The sequence below is a fragment of the Emys orbicularis genome, chromosome 5, assembly GCF_028017835.1.
Source record: "Emys orbicularis isolate rEmyOrb1 chromosome 5, rEmyOrb1.hap1, whole genome shotgun sequence".
In the NCBI taxonomy this organism is placed as follows: domain Eukaryota; kingdom Metazoa; phylum Chordata; order Testudines; family Emydidae; genus Emys; species Emys orbicularis.
Genome location: NC_088687.1, coordinates 64,099,818 through 64,124,266, shown reverse-complemented (window position 1 = coordinate 64,124,266; position 24,449 = coordinate 64,099,818). Strand labels below are relative to the sequence as shown.

Sequence of the window (24,449 nt, the reverse complement as noted above, 5' to 3'; positions counted from 1 at the left end):
TTCTAAATCTCTTGAATGGAGCTGTCACACTTTGACCATGAGCAGTGCTGTTCAAGATGGTGCTTATGGAAAATCTGTATTAATATATACTTTTTCAAACTCAGTTCTTAATTTATGCATTTTACAAGTACTTTTTTCAAGGCTCTGTAGGTGCTTGCTCTGTCCAGCTGTCCTCAACCACTGGTTCTCATCACAAAACTAAAGGATGAAAAGCAATATGCTTTAAAAGTTCATACACACAGTTATGGTCAGAAGAGTGACGATATAAAAATGGCACTTTACACAAACATATCTGCTTCCTGTTTGTACTCAGAAGGAAAGGATGTTCCAGTGGTTTGTGTACTAGCCTAGGCCTTGGGTGACCTGGATTTGAGTCCCTCATCTGCCACAGTCTTCCTCTGTAAGCTTGGGCTAGTCTCTGTGCCTCATTTCCCCATCTGTAAAATGGGGATAATAACATTTGTGTACCTCACAGGGTGTTTTGAGAATAAATGTATTAAAGACTGTGTGGTGTTCATACTAGGATCTTTTGGAATTCAGCTCTATTTTAAATTAACGGAGAAAGGACTGGATCACTGTGGACATTAATTGTGTGAACATTGCCTGGTTATCCTGGGAGACCCAGCTTACCCTCCATTTCCTTGATAATGAAGCCATTCATGGGCCACTTGGACAGAAGGAACTACCGCCTCACTAGTTGCAGAATGACAGTAGAATGTGCATTTGGCCTTTTGAAAGGGAGATGGCATTGTTTGTGAAATAGGTTGGAAGCAGCAGAAAAAAAATTCCCAAAGATTATAGCAGCATGCTGTATTTTGCACAACGTTTGTGAGACTAAGGGAGAAAACCTTAATGACAGGTGCAGGCTGAGGTACAGAAACTCACTCAGCGGTTTAAGCAGCCAGCAATGTGTTTAATATAAAATGCAAACAGCTGGGGCAGTATTCCTATTGTTCTTATTTTGAGTCTCGGGCTTGAAACTGGTAGCTGTACATCCAACTGTTAACCCTGGAGAGTGGTAGAAGTTGTTTGTGTAGTTCAGTGGTTATTGGCAATGGAGAGCAATGTTGCAGCGATCCCTATTGTACCTTGTCTCTTTGCCTACCCATGTTTGTAAAACCTTATGAAATAGTGCAAATTTAATTATGTTCTATGTAAAATGAACTGTCGACTCCTTATGAATGCAATTTTAAAGGTTTTTATTATTAAACTATTATGTGACAAACAGAAATGAACCATCAACTGACATGAAAATGAAAAAACAGCTTTTAATTAAGAAACAAAACAAAACAATGAAGAACCTTTTTATTACACCAGCAGGGAAACAAAACAGTAAAGTGCAACAAGTACAGTACAAGGCACAACACAAGATGCAGGAGGGCTTAAAATAACAGGCAAGTATACCTCATCTGGTTTATGGCCTTCTGGCATGGAGTGCAGAGACTTGAATTTACCAAGGGTGACAGAGGGCTCAAAAGAGCTCGGATCCTAGGTGCCACTGTTCTCGCTGCCCTGATCTGTGAGGGGAATCGCCTCTAGGAGCAGTGCTGCAGGGGTACAGCGAGGAGGAGATGCTGTTGTTTCCAGCAGCCTGTATTGTCCAAGGGTTGCATAGCATGGCTGCGTGTAGGTTTGCAGTCCTGCATTGCCTGCCGCCCTAACAGCAACATGTGCTGCAACAGGGCATTTCGGCTTTATATGGCCTCCAGGAGTCGCCTCTGCATCTCCCTTCTTCCATACTGTCTCTGGCCATGGCAACATTTTCCCTAGCAACTGCCATGCTGTCCTTTGCCGCTGCAATGATCTCTGTGGAAAGCTCCTTATCAGATTCCCTCTCTCAATCCTCACATACTGGCTCCACCTCTCTACATTTTTCTATTTGTTCTTTCTGTAGTGATGGCTGCAAACATTTCATCACAAGTTTTCCATTTGCTCCCCCTCAGGTTTGCCGGCTGTTCAGCCATTGATAAGGGCCTGGGATGGGGTGTACAAACGCCACACTGGAGAGGAAGGGTTAAGAGCCACTCTGGGCCCAGGCAGCTCTGCCCTGCCACACCTGCAATGCATGCACAGGCTGGAAGAGGAGCTTTAAATGGGAACAGAGTAGCTCACTTGCAGGCAGCCAGCAGAGGTTAGCAGACTTGCACTGTGGGAGGCTCAGCTGCCAGACCCACTGACTAGGGATGGCCTGCCTGACCTGCTGAGGGCAAAGGGTGCTGGATGTGTGAAAGGTTGGAGACTTCTTCTTTATTTTACTTACATGTCTCTGCTGTTCCCTCTTGTATGGCTAGGCTGGTAGGAAGTTACCAGGGTGGCAACCACATGGCATTCCAGGGCATAGGACTCAACTGCCTATCTTTGGGTCCTGGATTGGAAGCTGGTGGAAAGGGTGCATCTGGGTTCATCTACCGAACCCGTCATGGGGCTGGAGGCAAAAAGACTATCTCTGATACTAGAGACTTGGGACTAGGAAGAGCCCATATCTTGAGAGTCCCGACTTTGGGACTTTCACTGGGTGAAGCCCTAAAGCCCCTTGCTGGGCAGCAGAACTAGCATTTGTTGGACTCTTTACATACCCCAGAAGGGTTGGACACAACTTATGGCCCAGAAAGGGAGAGATTGCAGCATGGCCAGAGCAGCTGTCAACAGGAGGCACAAAGACAGAAGAGGTCCTGTCACATCCTTGCCTAGTCACTAGGCAGCATCTGTGGGGAGCAGGCCCCCCTCACAGAGGCCTGTCTTTTGAGGGTCTGGGTCTGGCCAGTGCTGTGGGGGTATTAAAAAATGCCAAATGATTATTGTTCATGTTCTAGGGAGGCTGTGATAGCATTTTTTTTAATACTAGGTGACTAAGAGGCAAATAATGGCCTTATTCAAAAGGCAAAGGGTAGATCAGGGAGATACACAGTGAAGTTATTCACCAAGATGCTCCCCCCAGAAGTATTACAGGAGTGGAAGAGAGTCACAAGCTATGCTAGTAGGAATGGTCGTGTAATTATTTCTCAATCTCTGAACAAAAACTGAGCAACTTCTCAGCTTGAGATTTTTGCTCTATCTCCCCTGCAGACAAGTTGAAAGTATAAAGAAAAATAGATAGGTTTCTGCAATGACTGAATGCTTCAGGAACTGTTACCCATCAGTAAAAATGAGTGTTGCAGGGCATTTACTGGGTAGCCATTCTTTGTGGCTTTATGGGCATGCACTGCTCATGTCTATCTCATGAAAAGTGAGACCATGAACCAAACTTCTCTTCCTGTAACCACTGTCTGAATAAACTTTTGCATTTCACACAATGTTTTCCTTACACGAAGGCTGCCTGCCCTGCTTCTGGAAGTGGCTAACAGGGTTGAGAAGTGGGGGCAGCATTCTCCAGGCAGGACAGCTGAAGGAAAGGGAAAGGAAAATAGGGGGCATAGTATATGTGCCTTCTGAAAACAGTCGGTAGCCAGGACATTAGGATGAGACACAGGCTAATTGCCCCCAGAGCAGCTGCCGTTTTGGAAAGATGTACGAGGTAGGGGTGGGGGGCAGTGAATGGATAGTGTGGGCACAGGGAGGGAAGCAGGACCTCAGATTCAGAAAAGCTTCTAGCTCATGTCTGCCTACAATGGCTGTGGCCATGGCACACCCAGAACAGAAGATAGCATGGCAGGATAGCATAATAATAAATGCAAATGTAAATAATAAATTATTTTTTTAAAATAAAAAACTTACATGCTGAGGTTCCCTCTATGGGATCAGCCCCCTCAGTCCTGATCTCGGTTACTGCCTGGCAATCAGGGATGGTTGCTACAGAGCAGAAACTGAGCTCAATTCTACTTGGCCATCATCAGGGTCCTGAGTCCTGCACAGATCCTGTCTTTCTGGGGAGATCTCTTCATTGGCCTCCTCATGTTCATTCCTCGATGAGTCTTGCTGGTCATCCTGGGGGGGGGGGGGGGAGGTAAGGCAGCCAGCAGACTCCATAAGCTGCCTAGGTTGGGTGGTCTTGTAGTTATATAAAATCCTGTCCAGTTCCTCAAAAATGGACAGGTTACATGTCCTCCGCTGGAGTTTCTCAGTTCTCCGTCATTTCAATGGAGGTGCTCCGGAGCGGTTTGCTCTTTATCCAGCACTGTTTCGCATTCTGGTCATGGTCCCTCAAGGACATCTGCCTAGCAATGGCCACAAAACGGTCTTTATTCCAGTGGCTGCCACAAGAGCTCCCTGCACTGACACCTCCCCAGATGGCGATGAGACAGGATATTGGTGAAGCTGCTCGAGGCACGTTGTAGGTCTTTGGTAGTAAACTGGAATCCAGGGGTGAATGGACAAAATCTGTCTGTGTGCCAGTTTATAAATGAGGGCGGGGACATCTGGTCAACTTGACCCCAGACCAGGGGAGGGCACAAAGGTAAACAGACAGATCAGTAATGTATCAGAGGGGTAGCCGTGTTAGTCTGGATCTGTAAAAAGCAACAGAGAGTCCTGTGGCACCTTTAAGACTAACAGATGTATTGGCGCATAAGCTTTCGTGGGTGAATGCCCACTTCGTCGGATGCATGTAATGGAAATTTCCAGGGGCAGGTATAATTTATACCTGCCCCTGGAAATTTCCATTACATGCATATAGTTTATACCTGCCCCTGGAAATTTCCATTACATGCATCCGACGAAGTGGGCATTCACCCACGAAAGCTTATGCTCCAATACATCTGTTAGTCTTAAAGAGATCAGTAATGGTCACCCACAGAAGAGTGTGGGATAGCCTTTGCAGACTGTGGAAGTAGTTTGCAGCAGCATTGCGTGCACATGAACAATAACGTGGACTAACTTGCTTCGCAGCAAAAATAGTTCACTTTGAATGAGCACTCCAGAGTTTGCAATAAATGTAGAGTCAGTGCGCTAAAAATGAACTGCATCATGTATACGCAAGTGTTTTCAAAGCAGATTAACTCGAAAAGCTGTGGATTAACCTTCCCCTCCCCCCTACATGTGGATACGTCCTTGGTGTCACTTTTAAAACCAGCAGGACTATACAGGTGCAGAATCTTAGTGGTGTCACTTAGCATACACATATGGTCCCAGAAATACCCACACACAACTCTTTTCCAAAAATCAGGAGGGGAGTTGGACAGTAAAGAAGTCACTTTATGATATCTGTCAACATCCTGGATAGCTCTGCAGTGATTAACCAAGTTGTTTTCTGGGGCAGGATTTCTAGTACCTGGGCAGACTAGAAGCCCACTGATATTTTCTGTTGGATCAGCCCTAGAGGACAACAGAAATGCTTTTTAAATTAGTACGTAAATACAAAAGAATGTTTAAGAGTTCAGATATCAGTGTCTCTCTTGCAAGGAACTGATGTTATCACAAATATCCTAAGGGTATGTCTATACTACCCAACTGATTGGCGGGCAATGATCGATCCAGTGGGGGTCGATTTATCGTGTCTAGTCTAGACGCGATAAATCAACCCCCGAACACTCTCCTGTCGACTCCTGTACTCCACCGCCGTGAGAGGTGCAGGCAGAGTCGACGGGGGAGCGGCAGCAGTCAACTCACCGCAGTGAAGACACCGTGGTGAGTAGATCTAAGTACGTAGACTTCAGCTACGTTATTCACGTAGCTGAAGTTGCATAACTTAGATCGATCCCCTCCCCCCCGAGTGTAGACCAGGCCTAAATCAGTGCAAGGTATGCCAGTCCCAATCTGCTATAGGGGCCAAGTTGTGTGTCTCAGGACAGTGACTGTGCAAGGTTATTAACTTGAAGTAGAAATGGAATCCTGAAGTCAAGTCTCAATAGCTAAAGAAACCTCTGTTTTCTTGTAAAACGTATGTATTAGATGTGTACTGCAGATGTGTACTCATATATTTTAAAGCATTTGTCTTCACCTTTAGCTCTCAGTGACAAATGTTAAAGTGAGTGAACCGTACATATTTCAGAGTCCATCGCACCTCTACATTATTTCTAGCTGAAGTATAAGATCATATGTTCAAAGTAATATGTTTGTGTCCTACACACTATACAGTCCGCTTGGAATTTCCTTTCTATGTAAACACTCTACATTATGTACTATTACTTCCTTCAGAAGAGTTACAAATGAAATGACAACAAAAAGAAAACATTTATTGCTATGATACATAGTATCAGAGGGAAATAATTTTTAAAATAGGGTTTAAAAACTCCAAAAACTAAAATCTTATTTGATTACAGAGGCTTTCGTGTGTGATTATACAATATTTGAATATTCTATAAATATTTATTTTATGCACAAAGAAAACAAATTCAGGGAACAGTAAGCATCCATACTCTGCTGTATATACTGGTATTAGTTATAATTAGCAACCTGATCCATCAAGGTGCTGAGTGCCTTCAATTACTGTTGACTTCAGCTCCCACTAGGAGATGGGCAGCACCTCACAGGGCCCAAAGATGCAATGGAAGGAGTTATTACAGTAATGGGTGTTTCCTTTTTCTTACAGAGCAACTAAGAAAACTGCATTTTAATAGTCACTGGTATGCACCAGCATACCAAACTGCATATGACTGCATCACTTGTACACAACATTTTTTGATATACTGTATGTACAACATGTTTAGAATTTTCAGTACAGGTAGAGTTGAAATGGTCGTTATGTAGCACAGATTACCACAGGGAAAAAAAGTACTCTTAAACAGTGTTTTAAATAGTGAAGTTGAAATATTATTTTAGTGACTATATATGTCTGGCAAGTAAAAATAAAAAGTAGTATCTGACATACTTCCTGAAATTTTAATACTGGCTTTCAGGTATTAACAATCTAAAGTGCTTTCATGTTTCATACTTTTTTAAACTCTCAATTTATACAAAATTAAAATATTTATAAAATTCTTTTGTAAATGTGTGAATGTACAATTTAGTCTACCCCTGTTGCCTTGCCCAAGAAATTTGCATTACCATCTTCAAAATCTCTCTTTTGAAACCAAGGCTTTGAATTTGTTCCTTGAAGATAAGCATCCAGAAAGTAACAAATACCAGGAATATCACTGGGAAAGTTTGGAGGAAGTTCTTCTCTTGAGCGAGGTGTGAACACAAAATCTGGATATTCTTTTAGCAGCCTATGAGACAATTAAAATGACTTGATTAAATATGAAATCAAACATTAACTGCTACTGCTAGTGACAACATTCGTCTTTTTACATGTCTTGTAAATTGGAGCAGAATTTGTTCTAGTATCTATATGTTATTTTAAAAGAGGATATATTGTCTTGCTTATTTAGCATAACCTTTGCTCATTGATTGACATGCTGGTACATGAGATATTCAAACAGGAACACAGTCTCTCCTTTTTTGTCCATACAAGGCATGTTTGTATTTCCCCTTGCTCTAAATGTACATGATAGATTTGTTGTTAACATTTCAAGAGACTATTTAGCATTAAATAATAAATCAAATTATTATATAAACCTGGCACCAGAATTCATCTTTCAACCAATGAGATGCTGAAGGATTTGTCAAGTAAAATATTTAGACCTAATATTAAATATAACCTTTATACTATTTTACACAAACTTCCACTAAAGCCAGTCATCTCCTCTGGCATCTGAATTACAAACAAAAAGTTTACTTCTACACTTTAGAGATAATTATTGACACTACATATGTGAAGTTCTAAGACACCTTTGTGCGTAAACTATTAAAAGGCTGCAAGAATACATGCAATCATCAACTTACGATAGTGCTGAACTGATAGGGAAAGGAATTCTCCATCTCAGCCAAATCCCTGCCATCACAACAGGCCTGACTGAAGGTCTTATTGAAGGTCAACAGATTTGGGCTCCTTCACACCAAGGGAGGTAGCAAATTCCATAATCAAGCGCCCCACATTGAGAATGTCCTTCCCAATGAAGTTGGAGAGACTTGGTGGGTGAGGTAGTATCTTTTATTCGACCAAGTTGTGAAGTTGATCCTATAAAAGATATTACCTCACCCACTTTGGCTCTCTAACATCCTGGGACCAACACAGATACAACAACACTGCATACTTCCCCTTGAAGTATAAATCAAGGAACTATCAGCTCAAACATTCCAGTTGATCTCAACTGCCAGGTAATACATGACAAAAGAGATGGACTTGGATACCTAGGGTCCAACTCACAAGGACTCTATAGATCAAAACTGGCACCTTGAATTGAACCCAGAAATGAAGTGGAAGCCAGCACAGTCTCTGAAACACAAGTAAAATATGGTCTATGTGCAAAACACTGCTAAGAAAGCAAGCAAAGTTTCCAAATGGTCTTCAGGTGTAACCCTATGTAAAGTATATTGCAATAATCCAATCTAGAAGTGTCACAGACATGAATAATGGTGTTGAGGACTACATCTGATATGTGACCACATCCTCACCAACCTCTTTGCCATGTGCATATAGACAAAAAAGCATTCTTGGCCACCAAGGTTATCTTGACACTCTGAAGAAGCTAGGGATCTAATAGACCTCCACTGTGAGCTAGAGGAACAAAAGGCAGGGTACCTCCTTAATAGAAGGAACAAATATCACTTCCCCATTGTCTCTGGTTTCTTCCCCCACCCAACATCATCACCTCAGACTTTATCTGAATTCATTTTTCAACCAGCCCACTCTTATTCAAACCGTGATCTTGGCCAGATGCTGGAAAACCCAACAGATTATATCGACCTGGGGATGTGAAATAAAGACTCAGAGCTGTGTATAATCAGCAAATTCAAACAAACCTCATTATTTCCCCTTGAGACCTCAAATATACATTCAAAAGGAGGCATGACAGAACAGGTATCTCTGTATCTCACAAGGGAGAGCCCTCTAGCTGACTGATTGAATAATCTCCTAACCCTGTCTTCTGGGTCCTCCCTGTGAGAAAACAGCAGAGCAACTTAACTGCAACTCTGTGTCTCTCCAGCAGTGTCCACAGAACTGTCAACAATGCCTTGTGGTCAACAGCATCAAGGACTACCGACAGATCTAAAAGAATCAGTATGGGCCCCTCATATTTGTCCATCACTAGAAGATCATTAATTAGGGTGAACTGAATAGTCTGGGTTTCATACTGTCTAAAACTAGATTGAACTGGGGTCAACAAAATTTGTATAAATCAGATGTCACTGGACTTGCTTCACTACAATCTTCTCAGTTATCTTCCTTAAACAAGGAAAATTCAAGATCTGGTCATAGTTGCCAAGCTTGTCAATGTCTAGAGATGTTTTCTTAAGGAGGAGCCTACCAACTGTTCAGTTAGGTTGTTATTTTCAAAGGTGCCAAAGTGAGTTAGGTTCCTAGCTCCCATTGAAAATCATTTAGCTTAATGAAGACCAGATACCAGGAGATGAAGAAAAAGCAAAAGATACAAAGCTTCAAGGTTAGTAGCAAAATGTATTTCAGTTATTGAGACTTTTTATTGTTCTAAATAGGATGGGGAGAAAATATGTATTAGCTACTCAGCCTCATTCCACACTTTGCTTGCTGCTGTCCAGCTCCTGACTAAAAATAATCAAGATACAATCATGAGCAGTAAGGTCAATGGATAAAATAGGAAAGCAAACAATATTTTGAAAAGAAAATGAGGGAAACACTTGTGAAAGTACTGAAGAAACAATCGCTAGTTTTAATTTTTTTTTTTTTTTTTTTTTTTGGTAACTATACGCTGTAAATTACTGTACCTGTAAGTTGTTGGACTGACATTTATTTTCCTAGGTATACTGCAAGACTCAAACTTGTTGGCAAGGGTTACATTGTTTCCAAAGAGACAATAACGTGGCATTTTAACCCCAACAACTCCAGCAAAGACGGACCCAGAATGGAGGCCAATACGCATCTTTAAATAAAATATATAAAACAATATTTGTTAGCTAAAACAGTTTAATCTGTTGAAATCAGTTCATTTTATTGGTTCCTCCTTAATTAGAATGATCATGAGGTGGGGGTCATCTCCTTTAGATGCACGTATTTCATTTTCATTAGCGGGAAGTAAACCTGCTCAGGGAGAGACTAAACTGCTTAATTTTACTGCCCATAAATATTAAACAGACATTCATTTGCTTACATAACTGTGATCAAGTTGGTCTCTACAGCAATAAATTGATCTAGAAATGACATCAGGAGACACAATAACTCTCAGTTTATCTTCCTGGGTATTTAGAGGGAAGGGGAGTTATACAGTGGAAAGATGGGCTGGTGACATGGTTAAATAAATGTAAGAAGCATTGGGTTTTGTCTTAAGGTCAGAGTCTGAGCTCTAAAGAAGGAAAATTATGACACATACACCATAGTTCCAGTGGTAGAAGTGGGCATACCTAGAATAAAGCCTGGTTCTAAGGTATGGGAATTGAGTAATTGAGCAAACAAGCAGGCTATCGAATTCATAGGTCGGTTGGAGTATGCAGGAGTCTCTTTTTCTGTAATTAGTATTAGGGTTTGCATAGTTTGCTTATTTGATATTGTTTTTTGTGTTCCTTCTGTTTTATTTGTTCTCCCTTTAAAGGACCTCTTATGTGAACTATTCTCTCACACTTAGAGAGGGTCTCTCCTGAACAGTGTTTTGGCTCAGTGGTGGAACACTGGAGAAGCTTGCACTGCTACTACCTGTGCTATACCCATTCTTTTGCATCTCTACAACTCTCAATTCCACACCTTTAACAAGAGCTGAACTGATGTTCTGTATAGTTTTAAATAGAATAGCAGAGCACCCTGAAACCAAAACAACATCCACCATACAGCAGAGCCCACAGATGTCTGAGGTATGGACACTAATATAGCAGTCTAGCTTAAAATAAGAAATTTGCAGTCAGGCATCTTTTTTTCAGAAAATTTATTTAAAAAAATAGAATAACAAAGCTGAGACACAGTGCACAAAACAGCCAATATTTCCATCAAGAGATCAAAAATGGAGGAAGCATCACTTTCATTTATAAAAAGCTTCCATTTGATGCTTGTAACTTCTTATGCAGTACACATTATTTTCTGCAAACCTTAAATGAATTTTATAAGTTTAATAGTATCTGTCTTTCAAAACTATGATATCAGCAATTGTGATGGAAATTGTAAACTTCTTCATTAAATATTGTTAAATGTTTCCAGCATCTTTCTAATTACATTTTATATTTTTTAAATTTGTTGTGACTTATAATAAATAATGGGACCTGTTTATAACAGAAGGGTGATGTTCTTGCCGATAAAATGTGGAGTACATACCCATCTCAAAATAAATTTTCTTGGACTTCTATCTGAGCCACAAGAATTATTTTAACCCCCAAAAGAGGGAATGTATTTAAAAACACATGAATAAAGATCCAAGGAAATGTACTCAAAAACAAAAAAAAAATAATGACTAGGGTCTCGGAGGCCTATAGACTTAATAAAAAAAGGACCCAATCCAAAGGCCATTGAATTCAATAGAAAGACTTCCCTTGACATATGTATTTTGGATTAGTGCCATATTTAGTACCTCCTGGTGAAACAGATAAAATGTTTAGTTGACCATTCCCTTTAATTCAAACATGCACAGGAGTAAATTCGTTCATACTAGTCCCATTTTTTTAATGAGATGTAAACCCATGCCTAAAATTAAGCACATGCTTTGTTAAACTGGGGCCTTACTGTATTGTAACCCCACCATAGCTGACTGAAGTTTTGCCCAAGTTGATATTAATGGTTTAACACAAAACTGGGATGGAAAAAACTGTCATGTTTTATACACTCTTGCAATAAGGATTATTGTTGTCCTTTTGGTGATTCATATTCACCCACTGCCTCAAAACAGACCCTTCCAAATGTAATTTTCTCAAGGATTTCATTTGAGAGAGAGAGGCTTAGTCTCCTAATTAAAGTACCATAGCAGAATATTGCACATCCAAGGCAACTTTATTGCTACAGAAACATTGAACAACAGTACAGTAATGTTCTGCGAATGATTTCAGAGAATTTCAGTCCTCCTAGTGGATTTTTAGAGTTTTGGTTTAATCTTTCCCTTCCTTACAGAACCCTAATCCCTAAAAGAATTAAAACTCTGGTCCTCTTGTCAGACCATTCCCACACTCTCCCTGTTTGTTACAATTATTAAACATTACATAGGTGACATTTCATTGATGACAAAATAATAAACATTTCCACCCCAGCAAAAATATCTATGCATGAATATGTTTCTAATATATTTGCCTGACCTTGATAGGCTCTCCATGGGGAGACATCACCTCATCTGACAGCTCCATCATCTTCAGTGCCATCAATGCTATTTGAACAGCGTGTGTCTCGCTTTCTTTGTGTAAACCTCCAGCCACGCAATAAGCATCTCCAATGGTCTCCACCTAAACATATACATTTGTCTCTTACTGTCTATGCAGTATGAGATGAAGAAAACATATGGCATGGTTTTAAATGCTCTCAATAGGCCATGCCCTGCAGTTCTTACTCAGACAAAACTGCCACTGGATTCAATTGGAGTTTTATCTGCGGAAAGACTGAGTCCTAAAAGATAATTGGACCAAGTCCTGCAAAGAGCAATTGCAAAGACTGCTTTGCACTGGTGATGGCAATTGCTTTTATTATGCTAAAATACTTCCCCCCCTGCTGTGGGACTCTTGCACCTGCTTTGATCAAATGCTTACCCCAGATACACACCAGTGTACCTGAGAGCAGAATTTTAACCTAAGGCCTCTAACTTTAAGCAAATTTCCCACATGGTTGCACAATCAGCTGACTTTGTAGACAATCTCTGTTTCATTTTGTGACCTGTCACACTATTATAGTTAAGGTCTGTGTCAAAATAATTTTTCAAATCCTATTATTCTCTATACCAGCTTAGTCTCCCTTTCCTTCCTTCCCCCTACTCCTCCTCCGACCCCCAAGATTGCCATAGAAATGCAATAAATTCTCTACCTTGTAGACATCTAGCTCTCCGCACTGGTAATCAAAGCGAGTATAGAGCTCATTAAGCATGGTGATAACCTGCATAGGTGAGCACTGGGCACAGATGGCAGTGAATCCTACAATGTCAGAGAAAAGCATTGTGACATTATTAAATTTCTTGGCTTGCACAACTTGTCCCTGCCACAGCTGCTGAGCAACCTCACCAGGAAAAATTGAGCACAAAAGATCTACTGTCTTCTTCTTCTCCTCTTCCAGAGCTTGGTGGGCCATCTCAAGAGTAGCTTTAAGCTTTCCTAATCTCTTCTTTAGTCCATCTTGAGCTCTGGCTTGTTCTCCTATCAAAACAACATCCCTCAGTGCATTATGAATTGGAATATCAGAAAGGTATAATCCACGTCCTGTAAAATCTTCTAATCTGTCCACACAGGGAGATCCCAAGAACAAGATGGCACTGGATTCAAAAATATAGATCATTTGGCCTTTAAGATCCATTACCTGAAACAATAAAAGAAAGAAGAGTCATCCACAATAGTTCAGGAAGGGGAAGAATCAGGGCAAACAGTTAGGCTGTATCACACAAGGAACAGTTTGGTCCTATGGCCTTGTATTTTTAAAAAATAATTAAAGGGAAACATATGGTGCTGTGCTAAAGCTCCCTTAAAGCCATCCAGTGGACCCTGTCAATTATCAGAACTACTGTTGGCCTCCTAGGTGCCAGGGTAAAGCAGTACTTACTGATAAATGCCTATTTCTGATATCGTATCAGTAAGTGTCGGTGTATACTGGGGAGAAACCAATAGCCCAGAGCATAATTTTGTGCATTTTTGGTGTGCATTTGTTGATCAGAAACCTATAGATTTGAGGTAACAATTACATTATCTGTTTCATTCACCAACTTATTAATGTTTGTCTGTGTGTCTGAAGGAAGAGGGGAGGGAATCCACTTCCATTTCAATAGAGGAACTTTACAAACTAGCACAATTTAAAAATAAATAGGCATAAGTAACACAAGCATCATGTTTTAATTATCCACTAAAGAAAGCAAAACGTTTTGCATTAACTATTTTCTTTTGTTCCCTTTCACACCTAATCATATAGTATGTGAAGGTATTGCATAGCTTTCAATAACATTGCTTTTATAGGCAAATTTTCAAAGAGCAGACTCCCTATGCTGTTTGCAAATGGACATTTGCATGTGTATGTACCTGCAAAGGCAAATGTATCTTTTGAAGGCACAAACGAATACACACACTTTTGGAATCTGTCATCTCTTGGGAGTCTTTGAGATACTGCCTATTACTGTATTTGAGCCACCAGTAAGAGAAACGAACCTTAGATAAACTCACTAAAGCAGCATTGTCATTTCCCCCCACTTTAAGGTAAAAATTACTAGAACCTTTAATACATAGGGTTCTTGAGATGGTGGGGCTGAATGGCTCAGCTACTCATTAATGGGGTTAGGAGCCCATCACATATAAGTTTGAACTGAGCACAGGCCAAAAGCTGCTGTCTGAGCTACAGTGTCTCAGCCTGTTTGCCAGTGATACAGTGTCCACAGCACTAAATAAATAAATATATCTCTAATTGGCATCCATGATGACACTGTCAGCAAAGGTATCAAAGGCTGAATGAACCTGAAGAGTGAACTATCCTCTCACCCTCTCCAGATCAGGGATAAGGCAGACTAGCAGGGCACTGTGGTAAAGCTTTCACTGCCACTTTCTCTGCCTCTATTCTGCAGCTGCTCTGTCACTAAGTGAATGCAACTGTCTCCAAAGGGACAGTGCTTCCTTGGCTTTACTTTTCATCTCAACAATCAACTGTTACATTTTCTTAACATAAACAAATATAGGGCCAAATCTTCCAGTTCTTATTCAGATTAAATTCCTAGGGAAATTAAAGAGTTTTGAGTGAGTAAAAGCTTCAGGATTTGGCCTACATTTTGTTACACAACCTTCTGTATCTGACTAGAGGTGAAAGTCTAGTCTCCTGTTTCCTGGAGATACTCAAGTTTTGAAAATATTGTTATTATAATCATTATTTTGTAGTATTAGCTATTGGGAGGCAGAAAATCTAAGATTACAGACTGTGCCTTCTTTATAGTGGCTATTGATTTATAACCCTACCTCCAATAAAGAAAAGAAAAGCAAATAAATGCTTCACAGAAATAATGCTTATGCATCGGTTCTTACCCTTGATGACTTCTTAACAGCATTGTCCCATCTCTTCACTCGTACGGTAAACTGCATATTGAGCATTGTCATGATCCCACTAAATGTGCAGTTTATTCTAGGGGTAAGAATTTCAAAATACTCCTCAAAGTTAGGATTTGCTAGAAATTCTCTCCTGTTCCAAAGTCTCCTTATCCCATTGCCAACTTGTAGAACAGCCATATCCTTGTCAAACATGAAATGAAATGGGAAAGTTTTACAGAACAGAGAGGCGGAAATCACAAGAGAGGACTGTGGTTTACATGGAGATAAGGAAGGTCTTGTGCTTTTGACTAGTACAGAGTACAACAAATATGGCTGGTTAATAAACGCTGTGCAGTCATTACGAAAGCAGGGGGGCATCAGCATCACTTCCACTTCGGTTTCATACAAAATATGAGCTGCTGCCTTAATAATGCCAGGCAGAATGAGACTAGTTATTTTCTTAGGAAAGAAACAGTACACGTTTAAGAAATCTTGATCTTTTTCCAGGCATAATATGGAGGCTTCCTCAAGTTTGCTCTTTTTGTCTGCTTCTTGGCAATGGCCACTCTGCTTCAGAAGAGTATTGAAACTGTTCAAGAAGTCCTTAAGGGTTCCTCCAACAACTCCTAAGATGTGTTCATCCTCTTCATAACATATTTTGAATAGCTCTTCACCAAGAGATTCCTTTACAGTTTCAACTGGAACACCTACAAATGTAGACCCACATTTCAGTCAATCACTTTGAGTTTCAATCCTTTTTTTCGCCCCAGCACTAACTCATACCCTTCTAGCACTCTACACTTCCCCATCCCAGCACAGCCTTCAAAAGAGACTCTGGGTTAGAAGTAACTTAATTGAGTCATAATATCCAGTGACTGGGAAACACAGAGTCTGGGTAGAACTTGCACCCTAACCTCTTGTTTTCTCCTTATATAATCTCCCTTACCAAATACAAGATTTGTCTCAGCTAAACATCTTCTGCCCGGGAATGCAGAATTGGACTCCTCAAAACTTTGCCAGTGTCATTCCTAATCAGTTCGTAGGTCTTGCTATTGAAGGACACAAGACTCCACCTTGCCTCCAGAGATGCAGAAAGAGCCACTCTTGATGGGAGCACTCTTGGCTTCAGGAATTAAAGCATATTTTGGCACAGTACTTACCTCTAGGTCAATAAGCTAGTCCTATATACAGCACAGCTAAAAATAAGACAGGGACTGTTCATGTTAGAAAAGAGATGACTGAAGGGGATATGACAGAGGTCTATAAAATCATGAATGGTGTGGAGAAAGTGAATATGGGAGTGTTATTTACCCTTTAACATAACACAAGAACCAGGGGTCACCTGATGAAATTAATAGGCTGGCAAATATACAGAAGTACTTCTTCACACAACCCATAGCCAACCTGTGGAACTCATTGCCAAAGGATGTTGTGAAGGCCAAAAGTATAACTGGGTTAAAAAAAGAATTAGATAAATTCATGGTGGATAGGTCCATCAATGGCTATTAGTCAAGATGGTTAGAGAAGCAACCCAATGCTCTGAGTGTCCCTAAACCTGTGACAGCTAAAGGCTGGGACTGGATAACAGGAATTAAATTACCCTGTTCTGTTAATTCCCTCTGAAGCATCTGGCACTGGCCACAGTCTAAAGACAGGATACTGGGCTAGATGGACCATTAGTCTGACCCAATATAGCTGTTCTTATGAGTTTCATGTTTTAGATCAAACTTGATCTGTTCTCCTCAGTCTGCAGTAGGCTGCTAGTTATTTAGAGGGTAGTACAGGTTCAAACAAATCTGGATTTCAATTTCAATTGAAAATGTTTGACCAGCCATATCTGTAACCCACTGGTGAGTATGTGTAACATGTCCCACTTTGATATGAGTCTGTTACAGCCCTGCATAAAGAGCTTTGGCTCTTTATCTCAAGTTGTACAACTCATGCTTTTAGCTCTTTTAGCGTTTAGTCCCCAGTTCAATCCCTGATGTGTCAGCCAAGATTAGTGATTACTTAATATTATTTAATGGTGTCATATTACCTGCTGCATTTGCATGATCAGTGACTATTTTTTCAAAATCTTCTCTCTCCCCGTATTTCCTGCCAAGACAATAAAAATGTAAGTTTAAAAAAATTATCTGCAAAATCAACAATAAAACTTAATGAAGATCACATTGCAATGAAAAAAAGACTAGGAAAGTAACATAAAATATCTTCCCCATGCATGCTGTGTAAAGATTGGCTCTGTTGATAAATACGCAAATTTTCATTTAGTCAGAAATGGGCCTTGGTACAATATTACATTATCCTGTAAACTTGTGATATATTAATGTTTTAAGTGTTGTGATCTTGAATTAAATGGTAAGAAATATAGATCAAATGCTATGGACCTTAATTGATTGAAATTCTCATTGACTTCAGCATTTGGCTTATGGTGACATTTTCTATTTACCTGTACTAGTATTCTATAATCTATAATATAATCAGGCATTTATTGAAATTATGCATGTCTCTGAATTAATTTACATTAAAAATGCATGTTAGAAAATATTTCTATTTTACTGATAAATATCAGGGGTAACTCCATTGATCTCAAAATTAATTAGTTCAGTGGAGTTGCTCCAGATTTGCACAAGACAAGAATTAGGCCCACTGAATTCTCCTGAGGTAATCAGGATTCACTGACAAATTCTGAGCTAAACTAAGGATTATCCTTACCTTGATTTAACCAATACATCTTGAAGACATTGTACATATACTGTTCCCTACATTCTGAATCTGAAATACCTGGAAAAATACATATCACCATAGTACTGTAAGTGTCTACATTCTTCATTATCATCCGGATTTTCAATAGCTTATTTTTTTTCTCTTTCAGACTAACATTCTAAAAGGAATATAAAATTAAAGATCAAGAAAAAAAATAATCCCCATTGATGAACCATTCAGGAAGCAGCAATTAACATATACTATCGATTAGTTAATTTTGGATTAGTCAGTGTTTGTAAAGTACTTTTAAAATGTAAAATATTATTTATGTGCTACATAGGAATTGTATATTGTTGTTGTTAGTAGCAACATTTCCCCCTAATTCAGTATTGTTTTCTCCTGCAGATACAAACAGTAAACACTTAGGCCAACATTTTCAAAAATATCCACTAATTCAGGAGGTGATGCTTTTTGAATGCCCAATTTGAGATACCTTGAGGGGCCTCATCTTTTAGAGATGCTGAGCACAGTTAGCTTCCATTGACTTTGACTGAGGGTATGTCTACACTGCAGTTAAACCCCTGCAGCTGACTCGTGTCAGCTGACTTGGGCTAGGGGCTGCTTAATTGCAGTGTAGGCATTTAGGCTCATGCTAGAGCCCAGGTTCTGGTACCCTCTGCCTCTAGCAAGAACCCAAACAAACATCTACACTGCACATATCTGCTGCAGCCTCTGTTAGTTGGGCTCCTATAAACACTCCTGCCTACCTACCCAAGGGGTGGTCCCTGCACCAATGTTGTTGAATTAGCCCAGGGATTGGCAACCTTTGTCACACAGCCCGTCAGAGAAATCCGCTGGCGGGCCGGGATGGTTTGTTTACCTGCAGCGTCTGCAGGTTTGGCTGATCGCAGCTCCCACTGGCCGCGGCCCCCATTGGCCTGGAACGGTGAACCACGGCCAGTGGGAGCTGCGATCGGCCAAACCTGCGGACGCTGCAGGTAAACAAATCGTCCTGGCCCACCAGCGGATTTCTCTGACAGGCCATGTGCCAAAGGTTGCCGATCCCTGCATTAGCCCATTAGTTATTTAAGTCAGACAACACCTCTATAAGTATTTTTAAATAAACTGTTGCACAGAGAAATTAAGTGACATGAACAAGGCCACACATCAAATCAGTGGTGGAACTGAAAACAGATCTCAGGAATCCTGATACCCAGGCACCTTCAGTAACCATTCCTTTCCGTTCTCCTTTACCAAGTGTTATTTTCACAAACACATTAAACGTACCTGTTTTCTTTTATTTTGTTCTTTGCTAATGTTCTCTGAAGTGCAAGATGTAACCTTTCAAACTGGAAATGAGAAGAGATAAGTTAATTAAAATGTCAGTTGCTTAAAATTGTAGCTGAGTCCTGGCCTGACATGCGCAATTAACACTTGGCTGGAGGTTTCATTTCTTGGAAGACAGAATGGGAGGTAAACAGACCATTAGATTGAAAACCATAGAATGTCTGAGTCAGCTAAGACAAGAGGGAGAACACTCAGAGAACCATTCACTAGGAAAGTAGACATGAGGTAAGGAATAGGTCGAGCATGTACAATTCAGGGACAGAGCATGCTACACTGGGAATTTTTCCTGCAAAGTAATCAAGTCAATCCAAAAATGTGTGATGTAAGGTATAGTAAATGCAGTGAGATGTGTAAATGTATGTAAAGGGAGAGAGTTTCTATATAACTTTGGAGCTTTGATTTACCCTGCATTCACCCCCCCACCCCACCCCCAGGTTTGAGTTGGATCAACTCAGCGTAGTGTTGCTGTATGCCAAATAAAGGCACCTCAGTGACAAAATCTGGAGTTGAACTGAATTTTTTGGATCCCAGAGAACTGGATGAAGTGTTCTGGGTAAGCTGAGTGGAAAAGGTCTCAGAGGAATCCAACAAAAATGTAATAAAGAGAGTTATATTATTATAAAATGGCTTTATTTGCTTTTTAAGAATTAATATCCCCTTTCAAAGAGTGAAAGTCATTAGAAAAGCATAAAATATCAATTTTTAGAGATTAGTTTATGTTGGTATCTTGAGTTCCAGTAACAGTCTAATAAAGTTCTCTGTGTCAATGTGCCACTATGGTACTGTATTCTAAATACGGTGATGTGGCTTTACTTCCCTGTTGCTAGATGCTGATAAGGAAAACACCGTTTCTAAAATGTAGCTTTTGACATAATCAGCTCTACTTTCTATTGCCATAAATTAAAAATGAAAAAGACTAAACACCATAGAGCAAACTGCCATAAGAAATGTGTCTGTAAGAATAAGAAAAATAATCATAGAATCATAGAAGATTAGGGTTGGAAGAGACCTCCGGAGGTCATCTAGTCCAATCCTCTGCTCAAAGCAGGACCAAACCCCAACTAAATCATCCCAGCCAGGGCTTTGTCAAGCTGGGCCTTAAAAACCTCTAAGGATGGAGATTCCACCACCTCCCTAGGTAACCCATTCCAGTGCTTCATCACCCTTCTAGTGAAATAGTGTTTCCTAATATCCAACCTAAACCTCCCCCACTGCAACTTGAGACCATTGCTCCTTGTTCTGTCATCTGCCACCACTGAGAACAGCCGAGCTCCATCCTCTTTGGAAACCCCCTTCAGGTAGTTGAAGGCTGCTATCAAATCCCCGCTCACTCTTCTCTTCTGCTGACTACATAAGCCCTGTTCCCTCAGCCTCTCCTCATAAGTCATGTGCCCCAGCCCCCTAATCATTTTTGTTGCCCTCCGCTAGACTCTCTCCAATTTGTCCACATCCTTTCTGTAGTTGGGGGGGGGGGGGGGGGGACAAAACTGGACACAATGCTCCAGATGTGGCCTCACCAGTGTCGAATAGGGGGGAATAATCACTTCCCTTGATTTGCTGGCAATGCTCCTACTAATGCAATGTTTTCATATTGCAGTTAACTTTCTCCTAAAAAACTAATTATATTTCTTATACATCCCACATTGAAGGACAACAGATAATGCTTCTCTTAAGCAATAACATTTCTACGGGCATTAAGTGCTGCAATTTTTTCCTGGCAATTTTAGGAAGTCACGTTGAAGGGGTCAAGATGAAAAGTCATAAAATACAGTTTCCAAAATAAGCACCAACCAGTGCCTCAAGTAACCGCTACACCCATTTTTGTGATGCTAAAATACATGAGAAAAGAGAATAGTTTTTAATATAGGAATTCCCATAACCCCAACGTGACTCTGCCCATCTAAAAAAGGCATCCTAAGGGTGAAATTCTGGTTACTTAAAGAGCCAGGTAAAAAGACTTGGTAAGAATGGCCAACTAGGGTGCCTGGAGGATATAATCCAACCCCCCCCCCTCCAGCTCACACTTGCACATCCACTCTGCAGTTCCTACTCCAGCCACCAATCTGGAACACAGGCCACAGCTCTCTGCACACACCTTATATATGGCTCTGGACCAGTGAATCTGCCCTGTGCCTGGATCTATTGACCATGCCCCAGCACCACTCAAAACCCACACCTCCATAGTCCAGCACAGAAAAATGCCAGGGAGCATGCTATACTCTCATTTCAGGGTCCCTGTGTACAGACTCTCTTTGTTCTGGCCTGTCTACCCCCAGTGGAAATGTATCAGTTTCACTGTAATTTCTACTTTGTATGCTTCCAGAAGACAGGCCAGGAAGGAAGGATACTCTGCCAGAAAAACAAATATCATAAGGAAGGCAAATAGTTTGGTTTTCAAATAAACCCAAAAGTGAACAACTGTTCTACCTCATTTAATCAAGATGTAATTCACACGAACATATCAACAGGAACAGATTGTGGAGGGCCATCCAACTCTTTACTCAACTCCAAGTATTGTACTGTATCACTCCAAAAAAAAAAGAAAAAAAAAATCTAAACAAGCAAGGAAGCAAAAAACCCACATGTGTTCTCTTGTATCTTGAGCCTAATGAAAAGTTATTTTGGGCCATATTGTGCCCTTGATTCCTACGCATAAGTCTCACTGATATCAATGGAAGCGACACGCTCTGATCAGGGACACAATCTGGCACTTTGAAGTTTTCAAATTGAAAAAAGGGTGACATAAGTCACCCTTAAATCCATCTTGAAGGGAGGATGATTGGGAAAACAGGCCCTGATCCTGCAGCTGATAGGATGAAAACAGACTGCTGTAACTGCACAGAGCTCCACTGATTTCAACGACTGTTAACTCCTGTTGTAGTGACCTTGGGCTAGGTCCTTTGCTGGTGCACATGGTCACAGCATCAGTGGAGTTGCATCCTTTTATACCTGATGAGGATCTGGACTATGGTCTTTCTATATGGAAGAGCTGTGTACACTTAGATCATTCTCCAAATAGCAAATAAGAGAGAGAGAGAGAGAATTAGCAGCAGCAAATTAAAAATAAAATTAGCCAAACAAAATATGCTTGGGTCACAGACACTATTTTAACAAATGAGTGTGGTGGGACCACTGCAAGAAGGCTCTGTGGCCAATACATTTGCCTACAGAATTTAATTTTCTCTGAATTTACAACTGACTGTTTTAAGTGATGGCTGTCTTTCATGTTACTGCACAAGGCAGAAAGTAAAAAAAAAAAAAAAAAAGAGAGAGAGAGTCTATTAAAAATTGATAGGCTGAGTATAAGAAATGGAAGAGTTGTGAAAACAGACATGCAAATAGAATGAACAACATTCCATCGCTTGCAGAAATGTGTGCTGAATGTCACCAGCCAAGCTAACATAGACACTCAGCACATTAACAGTTGAAAACTTATTTCCCCCCATTAAGAATTCATGACAACCAACTTGACCACTGATCACCAACTCCCCATCCACTAGTAGGTCCCAGCATGCGCTATACACATGACATCACACCTATCATGGAACTCAGCCTAAGCCAGACAATTGGACTATGTTTATGCTGCAGCTGGCAGTGCGTCTCCCAGCCTGAGTAGACAGACATGCTCTAGCTCTCCTCGAGCTAGCATGCTAAAAATAGAAGTGTGGATGCAAGGGCATGGGTGGTGGCTCAGGATAGCCACTTGAGTCCATGCCCACCCAACCCCCTGGGTCCAATCTTGGGTGACTAGCCCAAGCTGACACTTATGCTGCAACACCTATGCAAGCTAGCACAAGCCTGTCTATATGGACTGGCAGTCTCCCTCCCATCTGCAGTATACATATACCCTTGCAGGTCAAGCAGATGCTTTCTAAAATCTGTTTGGTGCAGGTTCACATAGCTCCTTTCACTGAGTCAAACCCTCAGTTCTCACTACTATTGAAATCAATGGAGTTTGCCTGTGCATGGACCTCACTATTTGGGCAATGTTTAATTATTTATTTTTAGTATTTAAATCAACTACTATCAATACTTTTTGAAACCGATACTGTGCATGCAGAATGTGGCACCTGACTGCTCAGCTAGTTTGAGCAGGGCATGTGAATCTTCTATTTCCTTTTGCACTAGGCCTCAAGTTGCACCTCTGAAAATATGTCTTTACTATTTCTGCATGTCACTATTATTTGTATTATTAATTTAGCACAGACATTCTGTTCAGTGCAATACAGTAGGAAATGCTTCAAGCAGTTGGAAGCTAGGTGAGGTAACCCTTAATGAGGCGAGTAGGCCCATTGACTTCAATACTGCACGTAGGCGTCCTGTTGACTTCAGAAGGTCTACTTGTATGAATAAGCATTACAGGTTTGGGCCCTAAATCAAACACAAACAATACAGTTTAAACAAGCAATATGCCAGAAGGGCCTTCAGTATAGAAGCAATATGGAAATAGCTATTTTGCATTTTTATTAAAAGGATTTACCTATCTGTAGTGGATTATGTGTAAGGATTTGCTGAAGAAATGTATTTTTAAGGAGTGATTTAAATGAAGTGATGGAGGATGATTAATGTAAACGGAGAAGGGAGGCCTTTGAAGAGTATTGAGCAGCATGGAAGAAGGGATGAAGCGAAAGAGGCACAACGATTCAAAATGGATTTTGGCACAATTATATCCAGCAGTAGTGGGAGAATGAAGAAATGAGAGCAGAGATGTAGGCAAGGACAGAGCTATGCAAGGCCCTGAAGGAAGAACAAGGAGCTTGAACTTGATTCAAAGACTTACATATACTTTAATGCTTATTTAAAATGCATTCTTTGAATGTTTATCCCTAATGCTCTAATAAAATATCATTATCAGTACACTGTAATGATTTACCTCAGGAAAGAGCAGTTTACAGATGCTTTCAGCTAATGTGTGCAGATACACTCTGCTTCTACTGGTTTTCCTTTTTGGAAGGGTCCCATGAGTGTCTTTTTCACTGACTTCTTTGCAGATGGGCAAAGCTGCTCTAGAACTATTTGGCACTTCTGCACATTCCTCCTCATGTTCATCAGATATATGACTTTGGGTCAGTAAGGAGAAAGGACATTCCCCAGTGATCTTCAAGTCTTTCAGTTTGGTACAGAACATACTGTACAAAGTCTGTCTATTGAGATTAAGAGTACTTTGCTTTGTGTTTAATTCTCTTCTGCTGACTAACAGTAGAAGCCAGAACAGTAGATGAAGGCAATTGCTGTGGAAGATTTGTCGTTATAAATCACTGCAGGAATAGATGTAGCTTTATAACCCTACAAAACAAGAGGAAAGAAAAAAAGAGAATCAAAACATGAAAGAATAA

The 24,449-nt window shown here is 40.5% G+C and overlaps 1 protein-coding gene across 2 annotated transcripts; it reads right to left on the bottom strand.

The window, feature by feature from the left end:
* Positions 1–6,880: 6,880 nt before the first annotated feature.
* On the bottom strand, positions 6,881–24,241 carry GUCY1A1 (guanylate cyclase 1 soluble subunit alpha 1). Of its 2 annotated transcripts, none has more exons than XM_065405233.1 (8): positions 23,987–24,241; positions 19,054–19,115; positions 17,099–17,157; positions 15,058–15,767; positions 12,875–13,360; positions 12,160–12,303; positions 9,661–9,815; positions 6,881–7,082 (listed from the first exon to the last, which is right to left on the bottom strand). In XM_065405233.1, exons 1-8 carry the CDS (start codon positions 24,239–24,241, stop codon positions 6,881–6,883), a joined length of 2,073 nt encoding a protein of 690 aa, XP_065261305.1. The 2 variants fall into 2 exon arrangements, with proteins under 2 accessions (XP_065261305.1, XP_065261306.1); XM_065405234.1 differs by having other exon boundaries at positions 15,058–15,262; positions 17,101–17,157.
* Between the last annotated feature and the right edge of the window lie 208 nt (positions 24,242–24,449).